Below are 26,857 nucleotides of genomic sequence, written 5' to 3' on the forward strand. Positions count from 1 at the left end.
AGGGGAATTTTGAACATTAAAGCTACCCTGAACAGACAAAGAGATCGGCGCATGATCTGTCCAAGTAATTAAACCAATATCAGCTGCCACACAATTACTTATAGATTTGCTGTCGACCAAAAAAAAATCAATTCTACTGTATGAGCGGTGCCTGGAAGAGAAGAACGTATAGTCTCTTTCTGATGCGTGCAAATATCTCCAGATGTCATGAAAATGGAATTCATTGATGAGATGCTTAAGTTCCTTAGCATGTGGGATGCTGGTGTTGGAGCAATCCATGGAGCGTATTACAGGTATATTAAAGTCTCCACAGATGATTTCCGACCCTGTGGCAGTATCTTTGAATGCTTGGAAAAATTTCCTAGCAAAGTTCAATTGTGATGAATTTGGGGAGTAGACCGTTGCCAAGGTATAAGGGACGCTGTTGATATAACAAGACAAAATAATATATCTTCCATCCGCTCCATAACTGACATTTATCAATTTAAAGGCCACTGAGTTCTTTATTAAAATGGCCACTCCTCCTCTTTTTTTTGAGTCATTAGCAAAAAAGGTGTGTTGGAAGCTTGGATGAAGTAGCCGTTTATTATCTGTGGAAAGAAGGTGGGTCTCCTGAATGCACGCTATATCACAGTTAGATGCCTTTACCTCTCTCCACATCATTGACCTTTTTGCTGGGGAGTTGAGCCCGTTCACATTAATAGACAATATCTTAATTCTCATATTGGAGCCGCTTAATTCTCATATTGGAGCCGCAGGGGGGGTTGAATTCCCAGGAACGCCATCAGGGATGAGAGGGGCTAGACCAGCAAGGAATTGAGAGAAATTTCCAGAAAAAATTAAGGAACATTTGTGAGAAGAGGAACAAAAACAAAAAAATTCCAACAACACCGGTTTGCCCCGAATAGGGTGCCCGGTGTATAACCGCTCGCCATAGGCGAGAACATCAGGGGGGCTACGTGACATCCCGTGTCACAGGAGCAGGGACAGCAGGTGCCATAAGCAGGAAGGAGTCCAAGCTAAGCTACTGACCATTCAGGGTTAATCCTGTCTGGAGGGCCTCTATGATTCTCCTGCCCACCAGGGTTTGGTGGGTGGGCTATTCCCCAGTCATCCAGCAATTTGCCCAGCTGAGAAGGAGTATGACATATGTGAGTGCCTCCATCTTTGAAAATTATCATCTTCACCGGAAAACCCCACTTGTACTTGATGTCTTGATCTCTAAGGAGTTTAGAAAGGTGGGCAAATTCTCTTCTTTTATTAAGAGTTGCAGCAGAAAGATCTGGGAAGATTTTTAGTCCCATGAAAGTGTCTGGCAGGGCTGGATTTCCCCTCAGTGTGTGAAGCACAGCTTCTTTTGTTTTATAGAAATGAAGTCTAGCCAGGACATCTTTAGGCAGAGCTGGATCTATGCCTTTGGCTTTCGGGACTCTATGAATCCTGTCCACTATCAGGTCTCTGGTGTCCCATCCAGGGAGTATAAGCTGCAGAAACTTGTGGAAGTATTCCTGGAGGTCTTTATCTGCTACTGATGAGGGAATCCCTCTGATTTTTAGGTTATTTCTTCGGGATCTGTCCTCTATATCACTGATTTTAAGCTTTAGTGCCTCCACCTCCTTTTCCAAAGCTGTGTTAGCATCTATCAGATTGTTATGTGATGTTGCAAACTCAGCCATCTTAGTTTCTACATGCTCTGTGCGAACCCCTAGAGACCTGATCTCTTCCTTCAGCTCTCTTACTATTTCTCTGAGATCAGCCTGCAAGGAAGCCCTCAGCGTTTTCAGCAGAGCTTGCATTGTTTCCTCTGTCAAAGGAATGGCTGTGCAGCCTCTTAAACAGCCTGTTCCTCCCTGTGAGGAGTGGGAAGAAGCTGAGTGTGAAGCCATCTTGCTTGGTGAGCAGAGATCCCTATCCAGGGGGTAGAAGTCTGTCAGTTTGGCTGGAGTGCCAGTCTTTTTAGGTCTCCCCTTAGGCATAGCTGGGGGCTGGGGTTACTCACACCTCCTGTAGCTGGTAATCCTGTTATCTGTGAGCTGATAAGAGCCGGTTTATCCTGCTTCAGCACAGAGCTCTCCTTCAAGCAGCCGTCGCCATCAGCATGCAGGCCACGCCCCCTCCCTACATCAGATTCTCAATAGAGATTTTTAAATTGTTTTCCTTTTCTTTTTTCAACTTGTGACTTTATTCAAAATTCTTTTCTTGTATATACTAAAAAAAAAACCAACTACTTCCCTGTATGAGTTCTATGATGTATAATAAGACGTGCTTTCTCATTAAAACATTTTCCACACTCTGAACATGAAAATGGCTTTTCTCCTGTATGAATTCTCTGATGTCTAACAAGATTTGTTTTCTCTGTAAAACATTTCCCACATTCTGAGCATGAAAACGGCTTCTCCCCTGTGTGAGTTCTCTGATGTCTACCAAGATTTGATGTCTCATTGAAACATTTCCCACAAACTGAACATGAATATGGCTTCTCCCCCGTGTGAGTTTTCTGATGTTTAGCGAGATCTGATTTCTGATAAAAACATTTTCCACACTGTGAGCATGAAAATGGCTTCTCCCCTGTGTGAATTCTTTGATGTGTAACTAGATTTGATTTCTCTGTAAACAATTTACCACAATCTGAACATAAAAATTCCTTGTCCCATATGTGACTTTTCTGATGTGTATCAAGTCTTGATTTCATACGGTTAGATCTCCCAAATTCTGACGCTAACAAAGGTTTGTCCCCCATTGGATTGATCTTATGTTGAACAGGTCTTGCTTGACCTTTGTTTTGAATATTGGTTCTTGATGTGGTTGAAGATAAGATTGGTTGAAAAAAGTCAGATGATAGATTTATTCTGAGAGGTGTTGGAGTTGGAGGCATTTCTGAGACAACAGCACGTTCTTCACATAAATCTCGTCTGATTTCATGACGTTCTACTTCAAAATCAGGTAATATGAGAAGTCCCTCTGAACTCCTGCTACAGTCATCTGAGAAAAACAAAACTGATTTTATTATTTTTCAATAACATATTAAATAATTCAGAACATCACCCTAGAATTTGTAATGCAGTTATGAACTAAGGTTCTGTGCCCACGTGTGCGTATTACATGCAGTTACGCTGCGTTCTGCACCGCAGCGTAACTGCATGCGTCCTGCGTCCCCAGCACAATCTATGAAGATTGTGCATAATCCATGCGCACGTTGCGTTTTAGAACGCAGAGATTTGCATGCTGCCAAATCGCTGCGTTCTAAGAAGCAACATGTCACTTATTCCGTGCGCTTTGGATGTAGGTCCCGCTCTGTCTATGGTGGGGGCTGCATCCAGAGCGCATGAAATCGGCTTTCCACTGCATTCATTACGCAGTGTTTCTGCAGCGATTTGAAGCGCACATGTGCTGTTCAAATCCCTGCAGAAATTTCGGCAGGGACACAACGCAACATGGGCACATAGCCTAAGACATTAGACCACAAAGCAGGGACTAACATATTAGGATGTTAGGACCTAGATTGTGCACTTTCAATTTTTTACTTCTCTCTTGAAGCAATCTTCTCCATAGGTTCATGTTTCACATCGCCTGCCAAAAATCGTTACCAGGTATATGTTCAGTGGGGACGCAAAGACTGCCAATAAGTCAGTGCTTTTAGGTAATATACAATACATTTCCTAACCTCCCTGCACGCTATATATGCTCAGAAGAGAACACATGTGAAAAGGGGTATGATTATGTACTAATAAGTCATGGCTTTGAAATAAGCATAAGGCTTTTTATATATTTTTAATTAAACTAAGCAGACAATACAAGTAAGGAAAAAAAGTCCTTTTTATTTTATGCATGATTGAAGCCAACAGAAACATTGGCTTCTATCAGAATTTAGGAATGGGGGGGGGGGGGGAATCTCAAAAGAACGGACAGCGGTATCCCAATGTCTCTAGCACTGGTCACATGATACTTTACGATTTGCCACGAATAAGCACAGCACAAGCTTAGCCCCCTCTTCCCTTTTCCATTTTCTAAAATTGTTCATTATAACCTCACCCACATATTGCTTGGCCGGTAAAGAATCTGTCCATTATCCTCTCCCTCCCCGCACAAACGGTGATCAGCTGTTCACATATTAACATTGTGAAGTTCTGCACCATAAAGAAAATGTTATCTGATGGTTCACAAGGAAAAAATAATGGCAACATACACTATTCTGGTCCACATAATGGAACATGATAATGTATAGAGGCCATCACCTGCAACATGAAAAGGAGCTAAAAAGTTTGTAATTAGAAAACTGCTCCGATTTTTGACACAGCCATTAACGTCAAACTCAATGCCTTTCGTAGGAGGGCAGATGTTTGGCAATTTTTGGAAATTTTATGTTAATTCAAACCTGCTTGTAAAGTAGAAAGCTACTGAGATTTAGCGGAGAAAATTTTCTTGTACCGAAATGTGCAGCCTGTGGATCACCAGCAATGTCACCACTGTACACATCAAGAGTCTTTGAATTCAAAGCCCTAAGGGTACACTACAACGATCAGTGTTTGTTCAGGTTTTAACACAGCTGAAGTGTCGCATACATTTTGAACTTCAGCTCACTTGCGTTTTTACTGCATGCATTTTTTGACTTAATAAAGTTGGTGTAAAGACAGGAATCAGAACAAATAGGAAATTTACCAAAGCAAAGTAATATCCCACACACCTACATATTATCCAATTGCACCATTTAGTGCCTTTCATGTGGAATGTCTCACGAGCGGTGAGCCAGTGACTGAGTAGAATCGATGACTTCTTTGCATTTAGTGGTCACTACTCACCTGTGCAGTTATCTGAAGGAATCTCCTTGGTACACCACTCATCACCGCTCACATATGTCTCTGTAGTATTAATGTAGGTCAGATCTTCACCCTGAAAAAGATTGTAAAAGTCACAGACAGATGAAGATGATTTAGAAGAACAGAAAAGTTCATAAATTAACATGGTGACCAAAATTGACAGCAGTAGGTATCACATAGCTGAAGGTCTCCTGTTCAAATCCAATCTATTGGTTCCATTTTCAAAGTAGCAGCCTCGATAACCAGAAAAATGTGAGAAGATCCAGACATCTAATGTCTGTGATCAGCTTCATCCTGTCATCTCCATAAAGTATAAACCATAGACTGAATGGCCACATGACACTCATGTAGAAAATATTGGGATGGACCTCTTTTGGCCTTCAGAACTTCAGTAATTCATCACAGAATAGATTCCACTTAGTGATAAAATAGTTCTGCATAAATATTGGTCCATGAGAACAGATTAGCTTCTTACAATTTTTGCTAATTAAATGGAGGTACTCACATCCTCTTAACAATCTGTTCTATCTTGTGTCAGAAATGCTCTATATGATTAAGATTTGGGGTTTCTGAAGGCCAGAAGATATAAAAAAAAAAACGTGCTGTCATGATACTGTAAGCAATCCATGACTATACAACCATTGTGACTTGGTACATTGACCTTCTACCATACGATAAATGTCTGATATAAATAAATTAACTTGTTCCAACTCAATGCTTAGGTAAGCTCTACTGTCCAGATATTCATCCACAAATATTAGAGGACCCGGGCTGTGGTCACTGAAACTTTTACTTTTTCAATTAGACAATAAGGGCATTAGAAATGGTCATATGCTGCTTTAGCCCAACTGTGCATTTGAACACATTAGTTGGACACAAGTGCTGTATTCAACTGCAGGTTACATGACTATACACCACCCGCTCCTCAAATGATTGTCCATAAGAACATGAGGATGGCAGTTTTTCAAATACTGGACCTGGACCTAGCACTGATAACTGTACCATGTTCAGAGTCGTTCAATAGTCCTATCCTAATATGGAATCACACAAAAATGGGATCACTTTTTTATGCTGCACTTAGCGATCTCTGCGGTCTAATTTCCATACAGGCACACTCTGATCAAGAAAGGTTTGGTGTCGCTAACAAATTGGCCATTCAGTGCATAATACTGGTGGATAAGACAAGACGAAACAAGACTATCACAGCCATCTACACATCATAGGGATGATTTCATGGCACCTTCTCTCCATCTACCTGATGATCCTGAGGAGCAATGGGATTTTCTCCTTTATAGTCCTGTGAAAGCAGAGGACGGGGACATCTCTCTGGTGTTGTCCTCTCACTGGATAGAACTGGAGGAAACACATACAGGTACTGAATTCATTCTTTACATACATATAATTATAGGCCGTGTGTATTTAGTCCTGTCTATTACCTGGTGATGTGAGGGGCTGGGGAACCTCCATCATGACGTCCTTGTACAGATCTTTGTGTCCTTCTAAATACTCCCATTCCTCCATGGAGAAATAGACGGTGACATCCTGACACCTTATAGGAACCTGACACATACAATGATACCGTCATCCCCCGATCCCTTCATAGCGTTACTGTATAATGTCCCAGCATTCCCAGCAGTGTCACCTCTCCAGTCAGCAGCTCAATCATCTTGTAGGTGAGTTCTAGGATCTTCTGGTCATTGATGTCCTCATGTATCAGGGGGTGAGGTGGAGACCCCGTGATTGGGCTCAGGGGTCTTCCCCATCCCTCAGACACAGGGTCCTGACAGCGATCACTACAGGTCTTCTTCACTACTGTGTAATCCTGGATATGGAGAGACACATTAATAAATCTCACTACAGACATTTCCAGAGTCCTCACCTCTCCAGTTCTGTCCATCTGTAATTCCCATAGATAAGAATGATGTAATGTAACGTCATCAGAATCTCTCACCTCTCCAGTAAGCCGGAAGAGGATCTCTAGGGTGAGGTGTAATATCCTCTCCGCCATCTTGCCCCTGTCTCTATCCATCCTTGGTGGGTCAATCAGGAAAATTCTCTTCTATAGAAGATCTGAGAGGATCCGATATTGTAGGGACCTGAATGGGGAGAAGATGACGATGTAACATCAGAAAGATCCCATGTAAGAAATCTCCGGAGCTGTTACCGGCTTCACAGAGATTTATCACAGAATATCTACAATCCAGCACCAAAATCACAGAACAAATCTAAAAAGGAAAAATTTAAAATATCTGAATATTAATGAAATATTTCATAAAATAAAAAAGACAAAGTCATAAAGTTTCGGGAACATCCACAGAGATGGGTACGCCAGAACCGGGGCTGTCAGTAACAGATAATGATAGAACATTAATATCTCCTGATAGTGACAACATGGAGCGGGTGACGGCCATAATGGAAACTGTACAGTAACAGAGCAGCGAGCGGCGTCAGGAGGGAAGTGACCCAATCTAATCCCATACAGACAGATCTCCTGATAGAGCCGCACAGACGGGAACACGTTCTGTCTCCTTGAATGTGAGCGCAGCACTGAAGGGGTTAATGCCGTAAGCTACATTCAGATTATAAGACGCACCCCTCACTTTCCCAAATCTTTGGAAGGAAAAGTGCATCTTATAATCTGAAAAATACAGTAATTAAAAAAAAAAATATAAATAAATTTTACCACTAAATTGCTATACTTCCATGTCCCACTTTATAGAATTCTGTGAGGCACCTGTGGGTTGAAAATACTCATTACACCCCTAGATGAATTCCTTACGCAGTGAAGTTTCCAATATAGGGCACTTGTGAGGTTTCTGCTGATCTGGTACCTCAAGGGCTCGGCTAATGGAGCCCACAGTCTAGTCAAACGAATCTGCATTCTAAAAGGCAAGTTGAATTCTTTCAGAGGTTTCTGCTGTTTAAGCATGCCAGGGCTGTGTAAATGCGACAAAGCATTAAGGCTATGTGCACACGTTGCTTTTTTTTCAGCGCGGGAAAAAAAACGCACCCTCTGGCAGAGGGGAGAATTGTAAACAATGCTTTTTGAGAAAAACGCATCGAAAACGCATGCGTTTTCCATGCGTTTTTTTAGGTGCGTTTTTTAAGACTTGTCAGTGTTAATAAAGTTGGTTGAACACAGACCTTTGGAAAAAAAAACCTGTGATGTAATTTCCTTCTTCTCCACATTCTGTTTGGATAAATGGGAGGGCTTGGAATGGAAGGAGCACCATTTGAATTTTGGAAAAGTTGAAATAAACTTCGCGCACCATGTCACATTAGCAGGGCCCCTTGGGTACCTATACGTCAGAAAACCCCCACAAGTGACCCCATTTTGGAATCTGCACCCCTCAAGGATTTTATTCAGGAGTATATTAAGCATTTTGAATCCACAGCTACTTCACCCAAAATGTTGCTGTAGCAACAATATTCTCACTTTTAGGCTATGTGGCCGTGATCCAGCAACACGGCGTCTAGTACACAGTGTCAGCCTTCCTGCAGAGATGTGAGTGTTGTCCACGGGAGAATGCAGCTGCCCATGCCCACGATTTGGGTTCAGGCTGCTGTGGACTTTAGCTCTATTCTACCTGCAGAGAGCACTCTCGTCTCCACAGCATAAATTGACATGCTGAGGCTCGGGAAGCTACGCCACCGGTCAGTTTATGCTGCGGAGAAAAGAAGCACAGTGGGCATGGGATCTCCAAAAATCCTTCCACTGTGCTTCTACTGCACAACGCAGCGTTATGGACGCAGGGAAAACACTCAGCGCCCAAACCACTGCAAAACCTGATTGTGGGCACACAGCCAAAAAAGCGTCAATGGATGAATGGATGTCAAATATATATAACGTCCCACCCCCGCCTGCATATTCTAAGCTGGCACCTTTAGTACCTTTCATGTGGCACTAAAGGGTGCCTAGCTTAGTATTTATCCAAAAAAAAAATGAAAAAAATGGCGTGGGGTCCCCCTATTTTTGATAACCAGTCAGGGTAAAGCAGACAGCTGTAGCCTGCAAACCACAGCTGGCAGCTTCATCTTGTCTGGTGATCAATTTGGAGGGCTCCCCAGGCTTTTTTTTTAATTTATAAATAAAGAATTAAAAAAAAAAAATAACGTGGGGTCCCCCCAAATTAGATCACCAGCCAAGGTGAAGCTGACAGCTGGGGTCTGGTATTCTCAGGGTGGGAAGAGCCATGGTTATTGGACTCTTCCCAGCCTAAAAATAGCAGGCCACAGCCGACCCAGAAGTGGTGCAACCATTAGATGCGCCAATCCTGGCGCTTCGCCCCAACTCATCCCGCGCCCTGGTGCGTTGGCAAACGGGGTAATAAATGGGGTTGATACCAGATGTGTAATGTCACCTGGCATCAAGCCCAGCAATTAGTGATGTCACGGCGTCTATCAGATACCAGACATAACTAATTGACAGTAAACAAAAGCAAAAAAAAAGACAAAACATTTTTTATTAGAAAAAACACTCCCCAAATCATTCCCTCGTTCACCAATTTAATCAAAAAATTTGAAAAAAAATGGGTCCGCAGAAATCCATTTGGACGTCCCACGTCGGCTCTGGACCTTCTAGAATATGGGGGCACGTTCAGGGAACGTATCCCCCATTTTCTAGGAGTGCAGACCCTCCATTTGCACTAAAATTCCAAACTGTACTTATTATAAAAATTTGAGATTTTTGGCAAAAAAATTGCAGTTTCTTGAGATACCCTGCCACGTTACGGCAAATCTCTTTGGGGCAGTCCTACACTAAAATATTTTTATAAAATGTGCCAGACAGCCTCACATATGAAATAGTAGAACTGCTCTTAGCAGCACTTACTTGGTCTTTTTCAATCCCGTACCCATGACTGAATCATGGCTGTGGGCGGGACAGGCCCAAGAAAATGCTGCATGTAAAGTAAACAGCCTGTGGACAGGGCCTGATGACTGAATGTGAACAGTCACCAACCGCCAAAATCTAGACAGGTGAAATATATCCCAAATTAGGGTACATAGCAAGGTGGGGGTCAGTCACCGACTAATTCAATGAAGAAAAAACAAAAAAGCCAGCACTAAATGTGCACTACAGCACTAAACATTCCAAACTGTACTTATAAAAATTTGAGATTTTTGGCAAAGTGTGAACACATGGCCTGACGTGTCCTGTACATACGTGGCCAGTTAAGAGCCCCAGTGTCCAGAAACGCTAATCGGGGGGACCGCTCAGTCTCACGTGTCCTACACACGTGGCCGACAGGGCGCTTAGCGGCGGTCTTCCGGTCAATGCTACCTGGGCACCACCCGACCTGACGTGTTCCCTGCACACGTGATCGGTGTAGTGCCAAAGGTACACCGAAACGCTAATGTGTCGCCCCTGCAGCGGTCGAACCGCTCGGATCTGGGGGTTGCTGCTGGGGTCTCACGGCCACTTCAAATGTAAAGGGGGTATTTACAGGGGATAAGAGTTTGTGACGCCACCTGTTGTTCGCGCGGTAAGGGGATGGAGTGGGGCAGCCAGCTGACGTTCCCTGCATGGGTAGGGGAGGCCCCGGGACTCTGGATGATGGTGGTGGTGTAGAGGAGCGTGGTGCAGATTGGAAGCAGGAGAGGACCGCATATTCAAGCGGTGCTGGTGGTGATGCGACCGCAAAGCAGACTCTGACTCAAAGGTAAACCAAGTCTCTGGGTGCCGCTGCCCTCTTGGGGGAGCTCGTTCAGGTGTCTGTCTCTTCTGGTACTGCCGAATGATCCGGAGCCTGCCTCCGTGCAGCCCGTTGGCTTAAAGCTGTCCGGGTCCCGCTCCTTACTTGTTGGTAGTGGAGCTGTGCTCTCAGGGGCTCACGCTTGGGATTTTTGCAGGCTGCATGGATTGGAAAGCCCTATCTCCCTTGTTGCGCTAGTTGAGTACATTTGATTATGCGCGTATAGCATAATATAACACAGATTTATGTGAATAACTTCTGAACTACAAATAGTTGATTTTTTTTGGCAAATATTCAGGATACTGCGATGTTCATTTTGAGTACTTGTGGTCCAGGGTACCTCTTTTCAAATTAAATTTATGTACGATTAAGTACATTTGATTATGCGCATATAGCATTATATAGCACAAAATTTCAAATTCATACAGAACCTTGAGACATTCATTTTGAGCACTTGTGGACCAGGGCACCTTGATCCAAATAAAAATTATGTATGATCAGTTGGTTTTGGAACAGTTGGTCACCATAGATGAATGAAAATCTAATAGCTAAAGTCTGACTGCAGACTAACTTGAATCTGGTCCTCAGCAGGGCAATGGAGGGCACTGTGTGGATGACATAGGATGTGTCAGGCGCGGTAGAGGCTAGATCGGAGTTGATTTTTTGAGGGGGGGGAGTGATTTCATGAAATCATGATGTCACCGGAAGGGGCGGGGCCTCATCAGTGCCGTGCAGATCTGTGGGCGGGAAGCAGCAGTGCTTGGGCTCCTCTGTGCAGAGCGGAGGATCCTGACCCTGAGGTGGAGAAGATTCAGCTTTCCCTCATTAGTTATAGCTCTGGGGTCTCAGCCTGGATGTTGGGGGCACAGAGCAGTGTCTCCTGTCACTACTGGGGGCTGCAGCTCGTGTATATCTCAGGGAATGTACTGAGGCTGCAGCACGGGGCTGTGGAGGCTTCAATAAGGTAAGTGTCTTATGGGGGGTTACACGGAGCAGGGGGTGATGCTGTGGAGGTTTCATAAGGAATGTGGGGGTTACTCTAGGCAGGAGGCGACGCTGCATGTTTGGGGGGGCTTGCAGGAGGCAATGTGGAACATTTAGGGCAGCTCGCACTTGCCACGGAGCGACTGCATGTTTGGGGTGGACTCGCACTGGACAGGGGGTGAAGCTGCACGTTTGGGGGGGCTGGCACTGGGCAGTGAGCGACGCTGCACGTTTGGGGGGGCTGGCACTGGGCAGTGAGCGACGCTGCACGTTTGGGGGCTGGCACTGGGCAGTGAGCGACGCTGCACGTTTGGGGGCTGGCACTGGGCAGTGAGCGACGCTGCACGTTTGGGGGGGGGGGGGGGGGGCTGGCACTGGGCAGTGAGTGACGCTGCACGTTTGGGGGGGGGGGCTGACACTGGGCAGTGAGCGACGCTAAACGTTTGGGGGGGCTCGCACTGGCCGGGGGGCGACGTTGCACGTTTGCGGGGCTCGCACTCTCCAGGGGGTGACGCTGCACGTTTGGGGGGCTCGCAGTGGCCAGGGGGTGACGCTGCATGTTTGCGGAGCTCGCACTGGCAAGGGGGTGACGCTGCATGTTTGCGGGGCTCGCACTGGCAAGGGGGTGACGCTGCATGTTTGGGGGGGCTCGCACTGGCCAGGAGGTGACGCTGCATGTTTGGGGGGCTTGCAGGGGGTGACGCATGTTTGGGGGGCTCGCAGTGGCCAGGGGGTGACGCTGCATGTTTGGGGGGGCTCGCAGTGGCCAGGGGGTGACGCTGCATGTTTGGGGGGGCTCGCAGTGGCCAGGGGGTGACGCTGCATGTTTGGGGGGGCTCGCAGTGGCCAGGGGGTGACGCTGCATGTTTGGGGGGCTCGCAGTGGCCAGGGGGTGACGCTGCATGTTTGGGGGGCTCGCAGTGGCCAGGGGGTGACGCTGCATGTTTGGGGGGCTCGCAGTGGCCAGGGGGTGACGCTGCATGTTTGGAGGGCTTGCAGGGGGTGAAGCATGTTTGCGGGGCTCGCACTGGCCAGGGGGTGACGCTGCATGTTTGCGGGGCTCGCACTGGCCAGGGGGTGACGCTGCATGTTTGGGGGGCTCGCACTGGCCAGGGGGTGACGCTGCATGTTTGGGGGGCTCGCACTGGCCAGGGGGTGACGCTGCATGTTTGGGGGGCTCGCACTGGCCAGGGGGTGACGCTGCATGTTTGGGGGGCTCGCACTGGCCAGGGGGTGACGCTGCATGTTTGGGGGGCTCGCACTGGCCAGGGGGTGACGCTGCATGTTTGGGGGGCTCGCACTGGCCAGGGGGTGACGCTGCATGTTTGGGGGGCTCGCACTGGCCAGGGGGTGACGCTGCATGTTTGGGGGGCTCGCACTGGCCAGGGGGTGACGCTGCATGTTTGGGGGGCTCGCACTGGCCAGGGGGTGACGCTGCATGTTTGGGGGGCTCGCACTGGCCAGGGGGTGACGCTGCATGTTTGGGGGGCTCGCACTGGCCAGGGGGTGACGCTGCATGTTTGGGGGGCTCGCACTGGCCAGGGGGTGACGCTGCATGTTTGGGGGGCTCGCACTGGCCAGGGGGTGACGCTGCATGTTTGGGGGGCTCGCACTGGCCAGGGGGTGACGCTGCATGTTTGGGGGGCTCGCACTGGCCAGGGGGGTGACGCTGCATGTTTGGGGGGCTCGCACTGGCCAGGGGGTGACGCTGCATGCTTGGGGGGCTCGCACTGGCCAGGGGGTGACGCTGCATGCTTGGGGGGCTCGCACTGGCCAGGGGGTGACGCTGCATGCTTGGGGGGCTCGCACTGGCCAGGGGGTGACGCTGCATGCTTGGGGGGCTCGCACTGGCCAGGGGGGTGACGCTGCATGCTTGGGGGGCTCGCACTGGCCAGGGGGTGACGCTGCATGCTTGGGGGGCTCGCACTGGCCAGGGGGTGACGCTGCATGCTTGGGGGGCTCGCACTGGCCAGGGGGTGACGCTGCATGCTTGGGGGGCTCGCACTGGCCAGGGGGGTGACGCTGCATGCTTGGGGGGCTCGCACTGGCCAGGGGGTGACGCTGCATGCTTGGGGGGCTCGCACTGGCCAGGGGGGTGACGCTGCATGCTTGGGGGGGCTCGCACTGGCCAGGGGGTGACGCTGCATGCTTGGGGGGCTCGCACTGGCCAGGGGGTGACGCTGCATGCTTGGGGGGCTCGCACTGGCCAGGGGGTGACGCTGCATGCTTGGGGGGCTCGCACTGGCCAGGGGGTGACGCTGCATGCTTGGGGGGCTCGCACTGGCCAGGGGGTGACGCTGCATGCTTGGGGGGCTCGCACTGGCCAGGGGGTGACGCTGCATGCTTGGGGGGCTCGCACTGGCCAGGGGGTGACGCTGCATGCTTGGGGGGCTCGCACTGGCCAGGGGGTGACGCTGCATGCTTGGGGGGCTCGCACTGGCCAGGGGGTGACGCTGCATGCTTGGGGGGCTCGCACTGGCCAGGGGGTGACGCTGCATGCTTGGGGGGCTCGCACTGGCCAGGGGGGTGACGCTGCATGCTTGGGGGGCTCGCACTGGCCAGGGGGGTGACGCTGCATGCTTGGGGGGCTCGCACTGGCCAGGGGGGTGACGCTGCATGCTTGGGGGGCTCGCACTGGCCAGGGGGTGACGCTGCATGCTTGGGGGGCTCGCACTGGCCAGGGGGTGACGCTGCATGCTTGGGGGGCTCGCACTGGCCAGGGGGTGACGCTGCATGCTTGGGGGGCTCGCACTGGCCAGGGGGTGACGCTGCATGCTTGGGGGGCTCGCACTGGCCAGGGGGTGACGCTGCATGCTTGGGGGGCTCGCACTGGCCAGGGGGTGACGCTGCATGCTTGGGGGGCTCGCACTGGCCAGGGGGTGACGCTGCATGCTTGGGGGGGCTCGCACTGGCCAGGGGGGTGACGCTGCATGCTTGGGGGGCTCGCACTGGCCAGGGGGTGACGCTGCATGCTTGGGGGGCTCGCACTGGCCAGGGGGTGACGCTGCATGCTTGGGGGGCTCGCACTGGCCAGGGGGGTGACGCTGCATGCTTGGGGGGCTCGCACTGGCCAGGGGGTGACGCTGCATGCTTGGGGGGCTCGCACTGGCCAGGGGGTGACGCTGCATGCTTGGGGGGCTCGCACTGGCCAGGGGGGTGACGCTGCATGCTTGGGGGGCTCGCACTGGCCAGGGGGTGACGCTGCATGCTTGGGGGGCTCGCACTGGCCAGGGGGTGACGCTGCATGCTTGGGGGGCTCGCACTGGCCAGGGGGGTGACGCTGCATGCTTGGGGGGCTCGCACTGGCCAGGGGGGTGACGCTGCATGCTTGGGGGGCTCGCACTGGCCAGGGGGGTGACGCTGCATGCTTGGGGGGCTCGCACTGGCCAGGGGGGTGACGCTGCATGCTTGGGGGGCTCGCACTGGCCAGGGGGGTGACGCTGCATGCTTGGGGGGCTCGCACTGGCCAGGGGGGTGACGCTGCATGCTTGGGGGGGCTCGCACTGGCCAGGGGGTGACGCTGCATGCTTGGGGGGCTCGCACTGGCCAGGGGGGTGACGCTGCATGCTTGGGGGGCTCGCACTGGCCAGGGGGTGACGCTGCATGCTTGGGGGGCTCGCACTGGCCAGGGGGTGACGCTGCATGCTTGGGGGGCTCGCACTGGCCAGGGGGTGACGCTGCATGCTTGGGGGGCTCGCACTGGCCAGGGGGTGACGCTGCATGCTTGGGGGGCTCGCACTGGCCAGGGGGTGACGCTGCATGCTTGGGGGGCTCGCACTGGCCAGGGGGTGACGCTGCATGCTTGGGGGGCTCGCACTGGCCAGGGGGTGACGCTGCATGCTTGGGGGGCTCGCACTGGCCAGGGGGTGACGCTGCATGCTTGGGGGGCTCGCACTGGCCAGGGGGGTGACGCTGCATGCTTGGGGGGCTCGCACTGGCCAGGGGGTGACGCTGCATGTTTGGGGGGCTCGCACTGGCCAGGGGGTGACGCTGCATGTTTGGGGGGCTCGCACTGGCCAGGGGGTGACGCTGCATGTTTGGGGGGCTCGCACTGGCCAGGGGGCGACGCTGCATGTTTGGGGGGCTCGCACTGGCCAGGGGGCGACGCTGCATGTTTGGGGGGCTCGCACTGGCCAGGGGGCGACGCTGCATGTTTGGGGGGCTCGCACTGGCCAGGGGGCGACGCTGCATGTTTGGGGGGCTCGCACTGGCCAGGGGGCGACGCTGCATGTTTGGGGGGCTCGCACTGGCCAGGGGGCGACGCTGCATGTTTGGGGGGCTCGCACTGAGCAGGGGGCGGCGGTGCACGTCTGTGGGGGGGCTCGCGGAGGGCGACGCTGCACGTCTGTGGGGGGGGCTCGCGGAGGGCGACGCTGCACGTCTGTGGGGGGGGCTCGCGGAGGGCGACGCTGCACGTCTGTGGGGGGGGCTCGCGGAGGGCGACGCTGCACGTCTGTGGGGGGGGGCTCGCGGAGGGCGACGCTGCACGTCTGTGGGGGGGCTCGCGGAGGGCGACGCTGCACGTCTGTGGGGGGGCTCGCGGAGGGCGACGCTGCACGTCTGTGGGGGGGGGCTCGCGGAGGGCGACGCTGCACGTCTGTGGGGGGGCTCGCGGAGGGCGACGCTGCACGTCTGTGCGGGGGGGGGGCTCGCGAAGGGCGACGCTGCACGTCTGTGCGGGGGGGGCTCGCGAAGGGCGACGCTGCACGTCTGTGCGGGGGGGGCTCGCGAAGGGCGACGCTGCACGTCTGTGGAGGGCGACGCTTCTCTCGGGGCAGCGGTGCGTGTTGCGGGGCAGTGTTGCGGGGCAGCGGTGCGTGTTGCGGGGCAGCGGTGCGTGTTGCGGGGCAGCGGTGCGTGTTGCGGGGGCTCTCGCGGGGCAGCGGTGCGTGTTGCGGGGGCTCTCGCGGGGCAGCGGTGCGTGTTGCGGGGTCTCTCGCTGGGCAGCGGTGCGTGTTGCGGGGTCTCTCGCTGGGCAGCGGTGCGTGTTGCGGGGTCTCTCGCTGGGCAGCGGTGCGTGTTGCGGGGGCTCTCGCGGGGCAGCGGTGCGGGGGCTCTCGCGGGGCAGCGGTGCGGGGGGCTCTCGCTGGGCAGCGGGGCGCGTTGCGGGGGCTCTCACTGCCCAGCGAGAGCCCCCCGCTGGCCAGCGAGAGCCCTTGCATAAGAGGATCAGGGGCTGCTAAAAACAGAAAATAAACTGTCAGCAAGATCTGAACAGCCCCTCCCCGACGTGCAGCCTCTCCCTGCGAGCCCCCCCAACATGCAACGTTGCCCCCTGCTTAGTGCACCCTGCAAGCCCCCCCAAAGTGCAACTCTGCCCCCTGCCCAGAGCGAGCCCCCCCAGACGTGCAGCGTCGCCCCCTGCCCAGTGCATCGCCCCCTGCAAGCCCCCCCAAATGTGCAGCCCCCTGTCCAGTGCGAGCCCCCCCCAACGCTCCACCCCCTGCTGCCCAGCGAGTGCCCCCGGGGGGCGCGATGCGGGGGCTCTTGCGTGGCGGGGGAGGCTCGCTGGGCAGCGGGGGGCGGCGTGTTGGGGGGGGGCTCGTGGGGAAGCGCGTTTGGGAGGTTCGCACTGGACAGGGGGCTATACTGCACATTTGGGGGGGCTTGCAGGGGGCGATGCACGTTTGGGAGGCTCGCAGGGGGCGACGCTCCATGTTTGGTGGGGCTCGCAGGGAGAGGATGCACATTTTAGTGGGGCTCGCACTAGGTAGGGTGTGACGCCGAACTTTTGGTGGCTTGCAGGGTGCGCTAGGTAGGGGGCAACGTTGCACGTTGGGGGGGGGGCTCGTGCTGGGCAGGGGGCTGTGTTGCACGTTGGGGGTGCTGGGCAGGGGGCTGTGTTGCACGTTGGTGGTGCTCGAGCTGGGCATGGGGCAGTGTTGCACGTTGCGGGGGGGGGGGGGCTCGCAGGGAGAGAGACTGCACGTCGGGGGGGGACTCACAGGGAGAGAGACTGCACGTCGGGGGGGGACTCACAGGGAGAGAGACTGCACGTCGGGGGGGGGCTCACAGGGAGAGAGTCTGCACGTCGGGGGGGGGGGCTCACAGGGAGAGAGTCTGCACGTCGGGGGGGGGGGCTCACAGGGAGAGAGTCTGCACGTCGGGGGGGGGGCTCACAGGGAGAGAGTCTGCACGTCGGGGGGAGGGTCACAGGGGGAGAGGCTGCACGTCGGGGGGAGGGTCACAGGGGGAGAGGCTGCACGTCGGGGGGAGGGTCACAGGGGGAGAGGCTGCACGTCGGGGGGAGGGTCACAGGGGGAGAGGCTGCACGTCGGGGGGAGGGTCACAGGGGGAGAGGCTGCACGTCGGGGGGGGTCGCAGGGGGGGAGGCTGCACGTCGGGGGGGGGGTCGCAGGGGGAGAGGCTGCACGTCGGGGGGGGGTCGCAGGGGGGGAGGCTGCACGTCGGGGGGGGGGTCGCAGGGGGAGAGGCAGCACGTGGGGGGGGTTGCAGGGGGAGAGGCAGCACGTCGGGGGGGGTTGCAGGGGGAGAGGCAGCACGTCGGGGGGGGGGTTTTGCAGGGGGAGAGGCTGCACGTCGGGGGGGGCTCGCGGAGGGCGACGCTGCACGTTTGGGGGGGCTCTCGCGGGGCAGCGGTGTGTGTTGTGGGGGGGCTCTCGCGGGGCAGCGGTGCGTGTTGTGGGGGGCTCTCGCGGGGCAGCGGTGCGTGTTGCGGGGGCTCTCGCGGGGCAGCGGTGCGTGTTGCGGGGGCTCTCGCGGTGCAGCGGTGCGTGTTGCGGGGGCTCTCGCGGGGCAGCGGTGCGTGTTGCGGGGGCTCTCGCGGGGCAGCGGTGCGTGTTGCGGGGGCTCTCGCGGGGCAGCGGTGCGTGTTGCGGGGGCTCTCGCGGGGCAGCGGTGCGTGTTGCGGGGGCTCTCGCGGGGCAGCGGTGCGTGTTGCGGGGGCTCTCGCGGGGCAGCGGTGCGTGTTGCGGGGGCTCTCGCGGGGCAGCGGTGCGTGTTGCGGGGGCTCTCGCGGGGCAGCGGTGCGTGTTGCGGGGGCTCTCGCGGGGCAGCGGTGCGTGTTGCGGGGGCTCTCGCGGGGCAGCGGTGCGTGTTGCGGGGGCTCTCGCGGGGCAGCGGTGCGTGTTGCGGGGGCTCTCGCGGGGCAGCGGTGCGTGTTGCGGGGGCTCTCGCGGGGCAGCGGTGCGTGTTGCGGGGGCTCTCGCGGGGCAGCGGTGCGTGTTGCGGGGGCTCTCGCGGGGCAGCGGTGCGTGTTGCGGGGGCTCTCGCGGGGCAGCGGTGCGTGTTGCGGGGGCTCTCGCGGGGCAGCGGTGCGTGTTGCGGGGGCTCTCGCGGGGCAGCGGTGCGTGTTGCGGGGGCTCTCGCGGGGCAGCGGTGCGTGTTGCGGGGGCTCTCGCGGGGCAGCGGTGCGTGTTGCGGGGGCTCTCGCGGGGCAGCGGTGCGTGTTGCGGGGGCTCTCGCGGGGCAGCGGTGCGTGTTGCGGGGGCTCTCGCGGGGCAGCGGTGCGTGTTGCGGGGGCTCTCGCGGGGCAGCGGGGCGTGTTGCGGGGGCTCTCGCTGCCCAGCGAGAGCCCCCGCAGCGCCCCCCGCAGCGCCCCCCGCTGCCCAGCGAGAGCCCCCCGCTGCCCAGCGAGAGCCCCCCGCTGCCCAGCGAGAGCCCCCCGCTGCCCAGCGAGAGCCCTTGCATAAGAGGATCAGGGGCTGCTAAAAACAGAAAATAAACTGTCAGCAAGATCTGAACAGCCCCTCCCCGACGTGCAGCCTCTCCCTGCGAGCCCCCCCAACATGCAACGTTGCCCCCTGCTTAGTGCACCCTGCAAGCCCCCCCAAAGTGCAACACTGCCCCCTGCCCAGAGCGAGCCCCCCCAGACGTGCAGCGTCGCCCCCTGCCCAGTTCGAGCTTCCCAAACGTGCATCACCCCCTGCAAGCCCCCCCAAATGTGCAGCCCCCTGTCCAGTGCGAGCCCCCCCCCCCCCCCCCAACGCTCCACCCCCTGCTGCCCAGCGAGTGCCCCCGGGGGCTCTCGCTGGGCAGGGGGGGGGGCGCGATGCGGGGGCTCTTGCGTGGCGGGGGAGGCTCGCTGGGCAGCGGGGGGCGGCGCGTTGGGGGGGGCTCGTGGGGAAGCGCGTTTGGGAGGTTCGCACTGGACAGGGGGCTATACTGCACATTTGGGGGGGCTTGCAGGGGGCGATGCACGTTTGGGAGGCTCGCAGGGGGCAACGCTCCATGTTTGGTGGGGCTCGCAGGGAGAGGATGCACATTTTAGTGGGGCTCGCACTAGGTAGCGTGTGACGCCGAACTTTTGGTGGCTTGCAGGGTGCACTAGGTAGGGGGCAACGTTGCACGTTGGGGGGGGCTCGTGCTGGGCAGGGGGCTGTGTTGCACGTTGGGGGTGCTGGGCAGGGGGCTGTGTTGCACGTTGGGGGTGCTCGAGCTGGGCATGGGGCAGTGTTGCACGTTGCGGGGGGGGGGCTCGCAGGGAGAGAGACTGCACGTCGGGGGGGCTCGCAGGGAGAGAGACTGCACGTCGGGGGGGGTCTCACAGGGAGAGAGACTGCACGTCGGGGGGAGGGTCACAGGGAGAGAGACTGCACGTCGGGGGGAGGGTCACAGGGAGAGAGACTGCACGTCGGGGGGAGGGTCACAGGGAGAGAGGCTGCACGTCGGGGGGAGGGTCACAGGGAGAGAGGCTGCACGTCGGGGGGGGGGTCGCAGGGGGAGAGGCTGCACGTCGGGGGGGGTCGCAGGGGGAGAGGCTGCACGTCGGGGGGGGTCGCAGGGGGAGAGGCTGCACGTCGGGGGGGGGGGGGTCGGGGTCGCCGGGGGAGAGGCTGCACGTCGGGGGGGCGTGTCGCCGGGGGAGAGGCTGCACGTCGGGGGGGGGGGCTTGCAGGGCGTGCTGAGCAGGGGGCCGTGTTGCATGTTGGGGAGGAGGGCTCGCACAGGGAACTGTGTTATTAATCTTTTCCCTTTGTTTTTCAAATACAGTTTGTGACTACTGGCATCTGGGTGTAATTGCCCCCCGTCGTCCCACCTTAGAGACTGAGAGAACAGTGTGGTCTAATGCACATCCTCCTCCTGTGTCCTCCAATGTATTCAACAAGAGGATTTTTATGGTAAATGGAGAAATATAATTTTTACATCTAAAACGCACGGGACTCGGATACAAAAGATTTTTTTTCTTTCATTGTTGCCGATGTCCAACATGGCTTTATTCTACGTATTGATTTGTAAAGTTGATTGTTACAGTGTATATTTGTATCCCCGACCTACTGTCTCCCCCTCCCTAATTACCCTGTAGACTGTAAGCCCCTGAGAGCAGGGTCTGCGCCCCTCTGTACCAGTCTGTAAGTGTTATATATTTGTATCCCCGACCTTCTGTCTCCTCCCCATTACCCTGTAGACTGTAAGCCCCTGAGGGCAGGGTCCGCTCCCCTCTGTACCCGTCTGTCAGGATTGGTTTATTCACTGTAATTTATATCTATTTTGTGTGTTACCCGTTCCCATGTACAGCATGGAATGAATGTTCTCTATAAAAATAAAACTGTATAAATATTTCTCCTTTTTGTTAGAATTATTGATACTTGTTTTAATAAAACTGTTCTAGACGTATGGGCTGAATGTTCATTTCTATAATGATAAAGCTCGGTGTGACATTAGTGATCAGTCACTGCCAGTTGGATCTGTATCGGGCTGTGGTCACACATTGCTGTAGGTAATTTCCAGTCCTCGCATATTGACCCACAGTAAATTGTTCAGATCTCGCTGACAATGTATTTTCTGTCTTTAGCAGCCCCTGATCCTCTTATGCCCCACATATATTAGGCCCCAGTCCTGTTTCTCGGTGTTTCCCTCTTTTTGTGGCAGCATAACTCCATGAGGCTCACACCGCCTGATTCAGGTCGTTTGGGGCGAAACCTTCTTTTTTTTTTATTTAAAGGGATGTAAGTCGCTGAGGGTCTGAAGCTGGTGCCACCGCTGTTCCATAGGACAGGCTCTGGCAGAGGTCACACTACATATTTTACAGAGGAGTAACAATATGCCTTAGAAAGTTTGAGAAGTATTTTTAGCCTCTGAGGAGAAAATCATAATTTGAAACAACACAAAACAATAGTACATACAGTAGATGGGTATCCATAAGGCCCCTTTCAGATGTCCATGTTTAAACAGTTGCAAGTCACACGTGCCGGTATGGTCGTCCGTGTTGTATCGGTAAAAAAAGTAAGACACTGAAATTAATGGGGTTTTGTTTGTTTTTTTTGTAAAGCCTGAAAAATTATAAATACATTTATAAAGATTAAATAGAACAGATAGAATAGTGATATAGAGATAGTTAGCTTGACCAGCTGTTTTACACTATTTTTATTTTGTAATTTAAAAAAATAAATGACGCGGGGTCCCCCCAATTTTCATGTCTAGAGCACAGGAACAGCAGCAGCTACAGGCATCCCGCAGTTGTCTGCTGTACCTTGGCTGGTTATGAAAAATAGTGTGGATCCCATGCTTATTTTTCAAATTTTTAGATTTAAAAAAAAAATGTGGGGTCCCCTCCATTTTACTAAAAAACAGCCATGGTACAGCAGACAACTGGGGGATATTATTAGGGTGGAAAGGGCCATGGTTATTTGGCCCTTTCCAGCCTTAGGGCTCATGCGCACGTTGCGTACTTACATGCATTTACGCTGTGTTTAGCACTGCATCGTAATTGCATGCGTCCTGTGTTCACTGCCCAATCTATGTAGATTGGGCATGAGACGTGCGCACATTGCTTTTTTTTGAACACAGCGATTTGGATGCTAAAATTTTGACCCAAATCCGTGCGTTCATAAAAGCAGCATGTCAATTATTCCGTGTGCTATGGATGCAGCTCCCGCTCTGTCTATGGTGGGGGCAGCATCCCGAGCGCATGAAATCGGCTTTTTTTAACAAAAAAATGGCGTACATTATGCAGTGTTTCTGCAGCGATTTGAAGCGCACATGTGCTGTCAAATCACTGCAGAATATTCAGCAGTTACGTGCGCATGAGCCCTTACAATAGCAGCCCACAGACGCCTGAAAAGTGGAACATCCATTAGAGGCGCTAATTCTGGTGCTGGACTCTGCTCTTCCCGTTGCGCTGGTGTGATAGCAAATGGGGTAATATATGTAGGGTTGATGCCAGCTCCAGCTGGTATCAAGCCTTGGTATTAGTAATGGGTGGCATCTAGCAGACACTGCCATTAGTAATCCAGTAGTTGAAATAAGAATAACAAAGTTTTTATTTGAACAAACAAACTCTGACTCGGCCCTCATTCACCAATTTATTTGATTTTTATAAAAGAAAATTCCGCCGTAATCCATGGTGAGGTCCCATGACATTCCCCAAAAACAAACCTCAAAAGACATAAAAAGAATCATTCAATAAATAAAGACGAGACACCCTCTTTTCCAATTTATTTCTCTAGCAAAGCCCTAATCCTGGTCTGCCGAAATCCAATTGGGGCGGCCATGTCGATCCTATACTGCTGTCACATTCAATGGAGAACCGATCGTTCCTCATTGATTGTGGGAGCGCACACACACTGCTGTGTATGCTTCCGTTCGGTGACCTGCATCTCATAAGGTGAGCTCAGGTCACTGCAGGGACGACTTCAGCAGTATGTGTGCGGGTGTGGCAGTGATGTCACGGGTTAATCGGAGTTCACAATGAACTCGAATGACATCCTGATGATACCCCTGTGACATCCGCGGTGTTGTGGGTGTCACGGCAGTAACGTCATGGGTTCATCTGAGTACCCAATGAACTTTGATGAACCCGTGAAGTCACTGTCACTACACCCACATTAGCGTGGGTGTCGTGAGGATATCATCAGAGTTCCTTGGATACTCACATGTCCCCAGCGATGCTGTCCCTGGCACTAGTGTCTCTGGTGGTGCTGCTTCCAGGTCCTCTGTGCAGTGCATATTCATTGAGTATAATGAGCGGGGATCAGAAGCAAGTGACAGCAGGGCTGGAGACAAGGGAGCATAAAAAAATAATTTTATTTCATAGACACGTATTTTCTCCTGTACGGGTCATACGGATCACATCAGTGTGTGACACCCATGCTGCTGGAGAAAAAACTGACATGTCTGCGTGCAGGGAAATGTGGGGCCACACGGTCCATGTAAAAACATGCATGTGTGAGGAACACCATAGAATAACATGAGTACGTGTGGCATCCGTGTTAAAAATGGATGTCACACATACCTGAACCGTATGGATAAAAATTCCCTGTTTTCTAATCAGTGCGGGTTCCAGTGATCGGACACTGATCAGCAGGTGATCACCTTGCCCATGGAGAGGTGATAACTTGTTTTCACTAAACAATCCCTTTAAGGCCTGTAAACAATCCCTACAATCATTTGGCCGACAGCTCTCTCCTATCACATACAGGAGTGCTCGGCCAAATGTTCTTGTGTTCTCTCTCTGAGAGCTGATGTCGCCTCCTCTGGGGGTGGATTATCTTTCAAGAGATCAAAAGCATCAACAAGTGGAATTCAAACACGCTGATTCCTTCCCTCCCTTTACATCCATTCTCAAGGTAAGTCAGATAGCCCTGTGTATGGGAGCCTTCATGTAATCTGTATAAGGGCTTGTTCAAACATCTATGAATGTCAGTACAATCTAGGAACACAATGCATGGACTGGGTGAGGCCGTCCTTATAGACAGTACTGTGAGCTCAGAAATCATGGACCTTAGTGCAACAACTGCGATCTACTCACCTCTGTAGTGAGATAGAATGGAGTTACTGTTCAGAGGGTTTTCCTTAGGCCAGAGTCACACTAGCATAAGGCATCGGATGAGGTATGCTAATGGCACTTGGATCAGGTTCTGCTGTGAGTGTGAGTCGAGTGTCATTATACAGTGATTGGATCACAGGTGTAGGGGAGAGGGAGGGATTAATCTCCATCTTCTCCATTAGTTGTCTCTGCGTGTATCCAGATGTCATCCGAGGGCAGTGCGATGTTTCACACGCACCCATAGACTTGCATGAGTGCAAGTGAGTCCAGACTCCCTGCAATCGCAATATGCTGCCATTTTTCCTCAGTCCGATTGTGACTAAGACCCGCAACACACATCCGTTTTTTTTGTACGTGTGCGGTACGTATTTGCACGTACCGGAGACACGGAGACCAATGTTATTCAATGGTAGATGGCGCACACACGTAAAATCACACGGAATGTGTGTCCGTGTGGTAAGTACGTGTGTGCGCTTTTCTACACGGACAACATGTCCGTTTTTGGCCGGCAGCCGCAGGCACGGACTCGCTGTAGTCTATGGGTCTGTGCCTGCACGTACTGCACACGGAGTATGTCCGTGTTCAGCACGTATCGTCCGTGTCCGTTTTTAATCACAAAATCTGAAACACTTGTTACCAATCTATCAGGTCAATTGATGGCAAACAAAAACACCAGGATCTCATGATGAATGATTAACAACGTTAATTGGGTAAGAATGCGGGCCTTTAAAAACGGACAGCACACGTATGTATTTTATGTCAATACGGACATTCCACACGCACACACGGCTTGCATACGCCATCACATGGATGCCATACGTACCGGAGAAACGCCCCCAAAAAACGGAACACGGACCCGAAAAACGGACCGTGTCACATGGACGTTTTTTTTTGCGGAAGTGTGTTTTAGGCCTAAAGAAAAGATCGCAAATCTGAGCTGCATCATTGTCTAACATGAAGCCGAGTGCAATGCGAGATTTTGTCAAGTCGTACGCCAGTGTGACTCTGGCCTTATAGACAATACAGTGCCCAGAAATCATGAACCTCAGTGCAACAACTGCGATCTAGTCATCTCTGTACTGAGCAGTGCTGTAACTAGAGTTTGATGGGCCACACTGCAAAGTTTGGACCTGCCCCCGCCCCCGCCCCCCCCAACACAGACACACGGGGTACGGAATAATGCACCGACACTCGGGGTATGGGATAATGACACCAACATTTTCCTTTCGTCACGACAGCACCCACGAGAGAGGGATCCGCCCCCTTCAGGACAGGAAACCTACAGATAAAAAAGGGGCGGTCCCCCTCCCTCATCAGTTGGTTTCCTGTCCTGCATGGAGAGGAACCTACAGTACCTGGGTCCGGTTGAGTCCGTGCGGTCTCCGAGGGAACGGCGGAGCTCAGGGTCCAGAAGCACGGTCGGTGGAGCTCCCCTCGTGGACTCCGTCCTCCGGTGCACCTCGTCCTCTTTCCTTTGGTCCGGCTTTGCCTCCAGGAAAATGACGCCTGCACATGCGCGTGCCTGCTTCTTCCGGGTTGCTCTGCTCGTACGCGGCAGGGGGGGCCCTGCCGCGTCAGCGCACGCTCTCTGCTGCCGTGACCCGGAAGTGCACAGGAGCGCTTCCGGGGGAGTGGACCGGGAAGGTTCCTGGTGAAGCCCGTGGACCTCTCCTTCCTGAGCCGGACGCAGCATGGTCGGTAAGTTGCTGTCTGTCGCCGGCAGTGCACGGAGGCCGGCACCTCTCCCTGTGTCGCGGGCTGCGCCTTCCGGCTGCACGGCGTGTGCGATGTGTCCGGGGCCGCGTCCGCGCTCTGTCTCCTCGGCGGTGCCCGGCAGTGCACGGAGGATCATCACAGGGTCTCTGCCTGCCCTTCCCCCTGCCGCCCGTCCGGGGTCGGTGCGTTGCTTCAGGCCCGGGTGCGGGCCTTTGGAGCTGGATTCTGCCGCATGGACAGCGGCTGGGCCTCCTGGCCCCTGTGGCCCCTGTGGTCTCCTGGCCTCTGGGCCTTTCTGGCCTCTGTGGCCCTGCCTCTGTGGACTCCGGGCCCCTGTGGACTCCGGGCCCCTGTGGCCTCAGTGGACTCCTAGCCCCTGTGGCCGCTGTGGACTCCTGGCCCCTGTGGCCTCTGTGGACTCCTGGCCCCTGTGGACTCCTGGCCCCTGTGGCCTCTGTGGACTCCGGGCCCCTGTGGCCTCAGTGGACTCCTGGCCCCTGTGGCCGCTGTGGACTCCTGGCCCCTGTGGCCTCTGTGGACTCCTGGCCCCTGTGGCCTCTGTGGACTCCTGGCCTCTGTGGACTCCTGGCCCCTGTGGCCTCTGTGGGCTCCTGGCCCCTGTGGCCTCTGTGGGCTCCGGGCCCCTGTGGCCTCTGTGGGCTCCGGGCCCCTGTGGCCTCTGTGGGCTCCGGGCCCCTGTGGCCTCTGTGGGCTCCGGGCCCCTGTGGCCTCTGTGGGCTCCGGGTCCCTGTGGCCTCCGGGCCTCTGTGTATCCTGGCCCCTGTGGCCTGTGTGTGTCCTCCTGGCCTCTGTGGCCTGTGTGTGTCCTCCGGGCCTCTGAGCCTTCTGGCCTCTGCGGCCTCTGAGCCTTCTGGCCTCTGCGGCCTCTGAGCCTTCTGGCCTCTGCGGCCTCTGAGCCT

The 26,857-nt window shown here is 54.5% G+C and overlaps 1 protein-coding gene and 1 long non-coding RNA gene across 2 annotated transcripts in view; one reads left to right on the forward strand and one right to left on the reverse strand.

The window, feature by feature from the left end:
* The window catches only part of LOC142312837 (uncharacterized), a 173,345-nt gene that overhangs the window by 100,512 nt on the left and 45,976 nt on the right, over positions 1-26,857 (reverse strand). The window contains exons 8-11 of the mRNA XM_075351821.1: positions 7,597-7,753; positions 6,073-6,150; positions 4,800-4,890; positions 2,281-2,982 (exon numbers count right to left, since the gene is read on the reverse strand). Of these exons, the coding sequence (XP_075207936.1) occupies positions 2,281-2,982; positions 4,800-4,890; positions 6,073-6,150; positions 7,597-7,753 (1,028 nt within the window). The remainder of the gene's footprint in view (positions 1-2,280; positions 2,983-4,799; positions 4,891-6,072; positions 6,151-7,596; positions 7,754-26,857) is intronic.
* On the forward strand, positions 11,255-21,013 carry LOC142311961 (uncharacterized). Its single transcript, XR_012754315.1, has 2 exons — positions 11,255-11,474; positions 20,447-21,013. It is a non-coding gene; the product is annotated as an uncharacterized LOC142311961 (long non-coding RNA).

This window comes from Anomaloglossus baeobatrachus, chromosome 5 (assembly GCF_048569485.1).
Source record: "Anomaloglossus baeobatrachus isolate aAnoBae1 chromosome 5, aAnoBae1.hap1, whole genome shotgun sequence".
Taxonomy (NCBI): Eukaryota; Metazoa; Chordata; class Amphibia; order Anura; family Aromobatidae; genus Anomaloglossus; species Anomaloglossus baeobatrachus.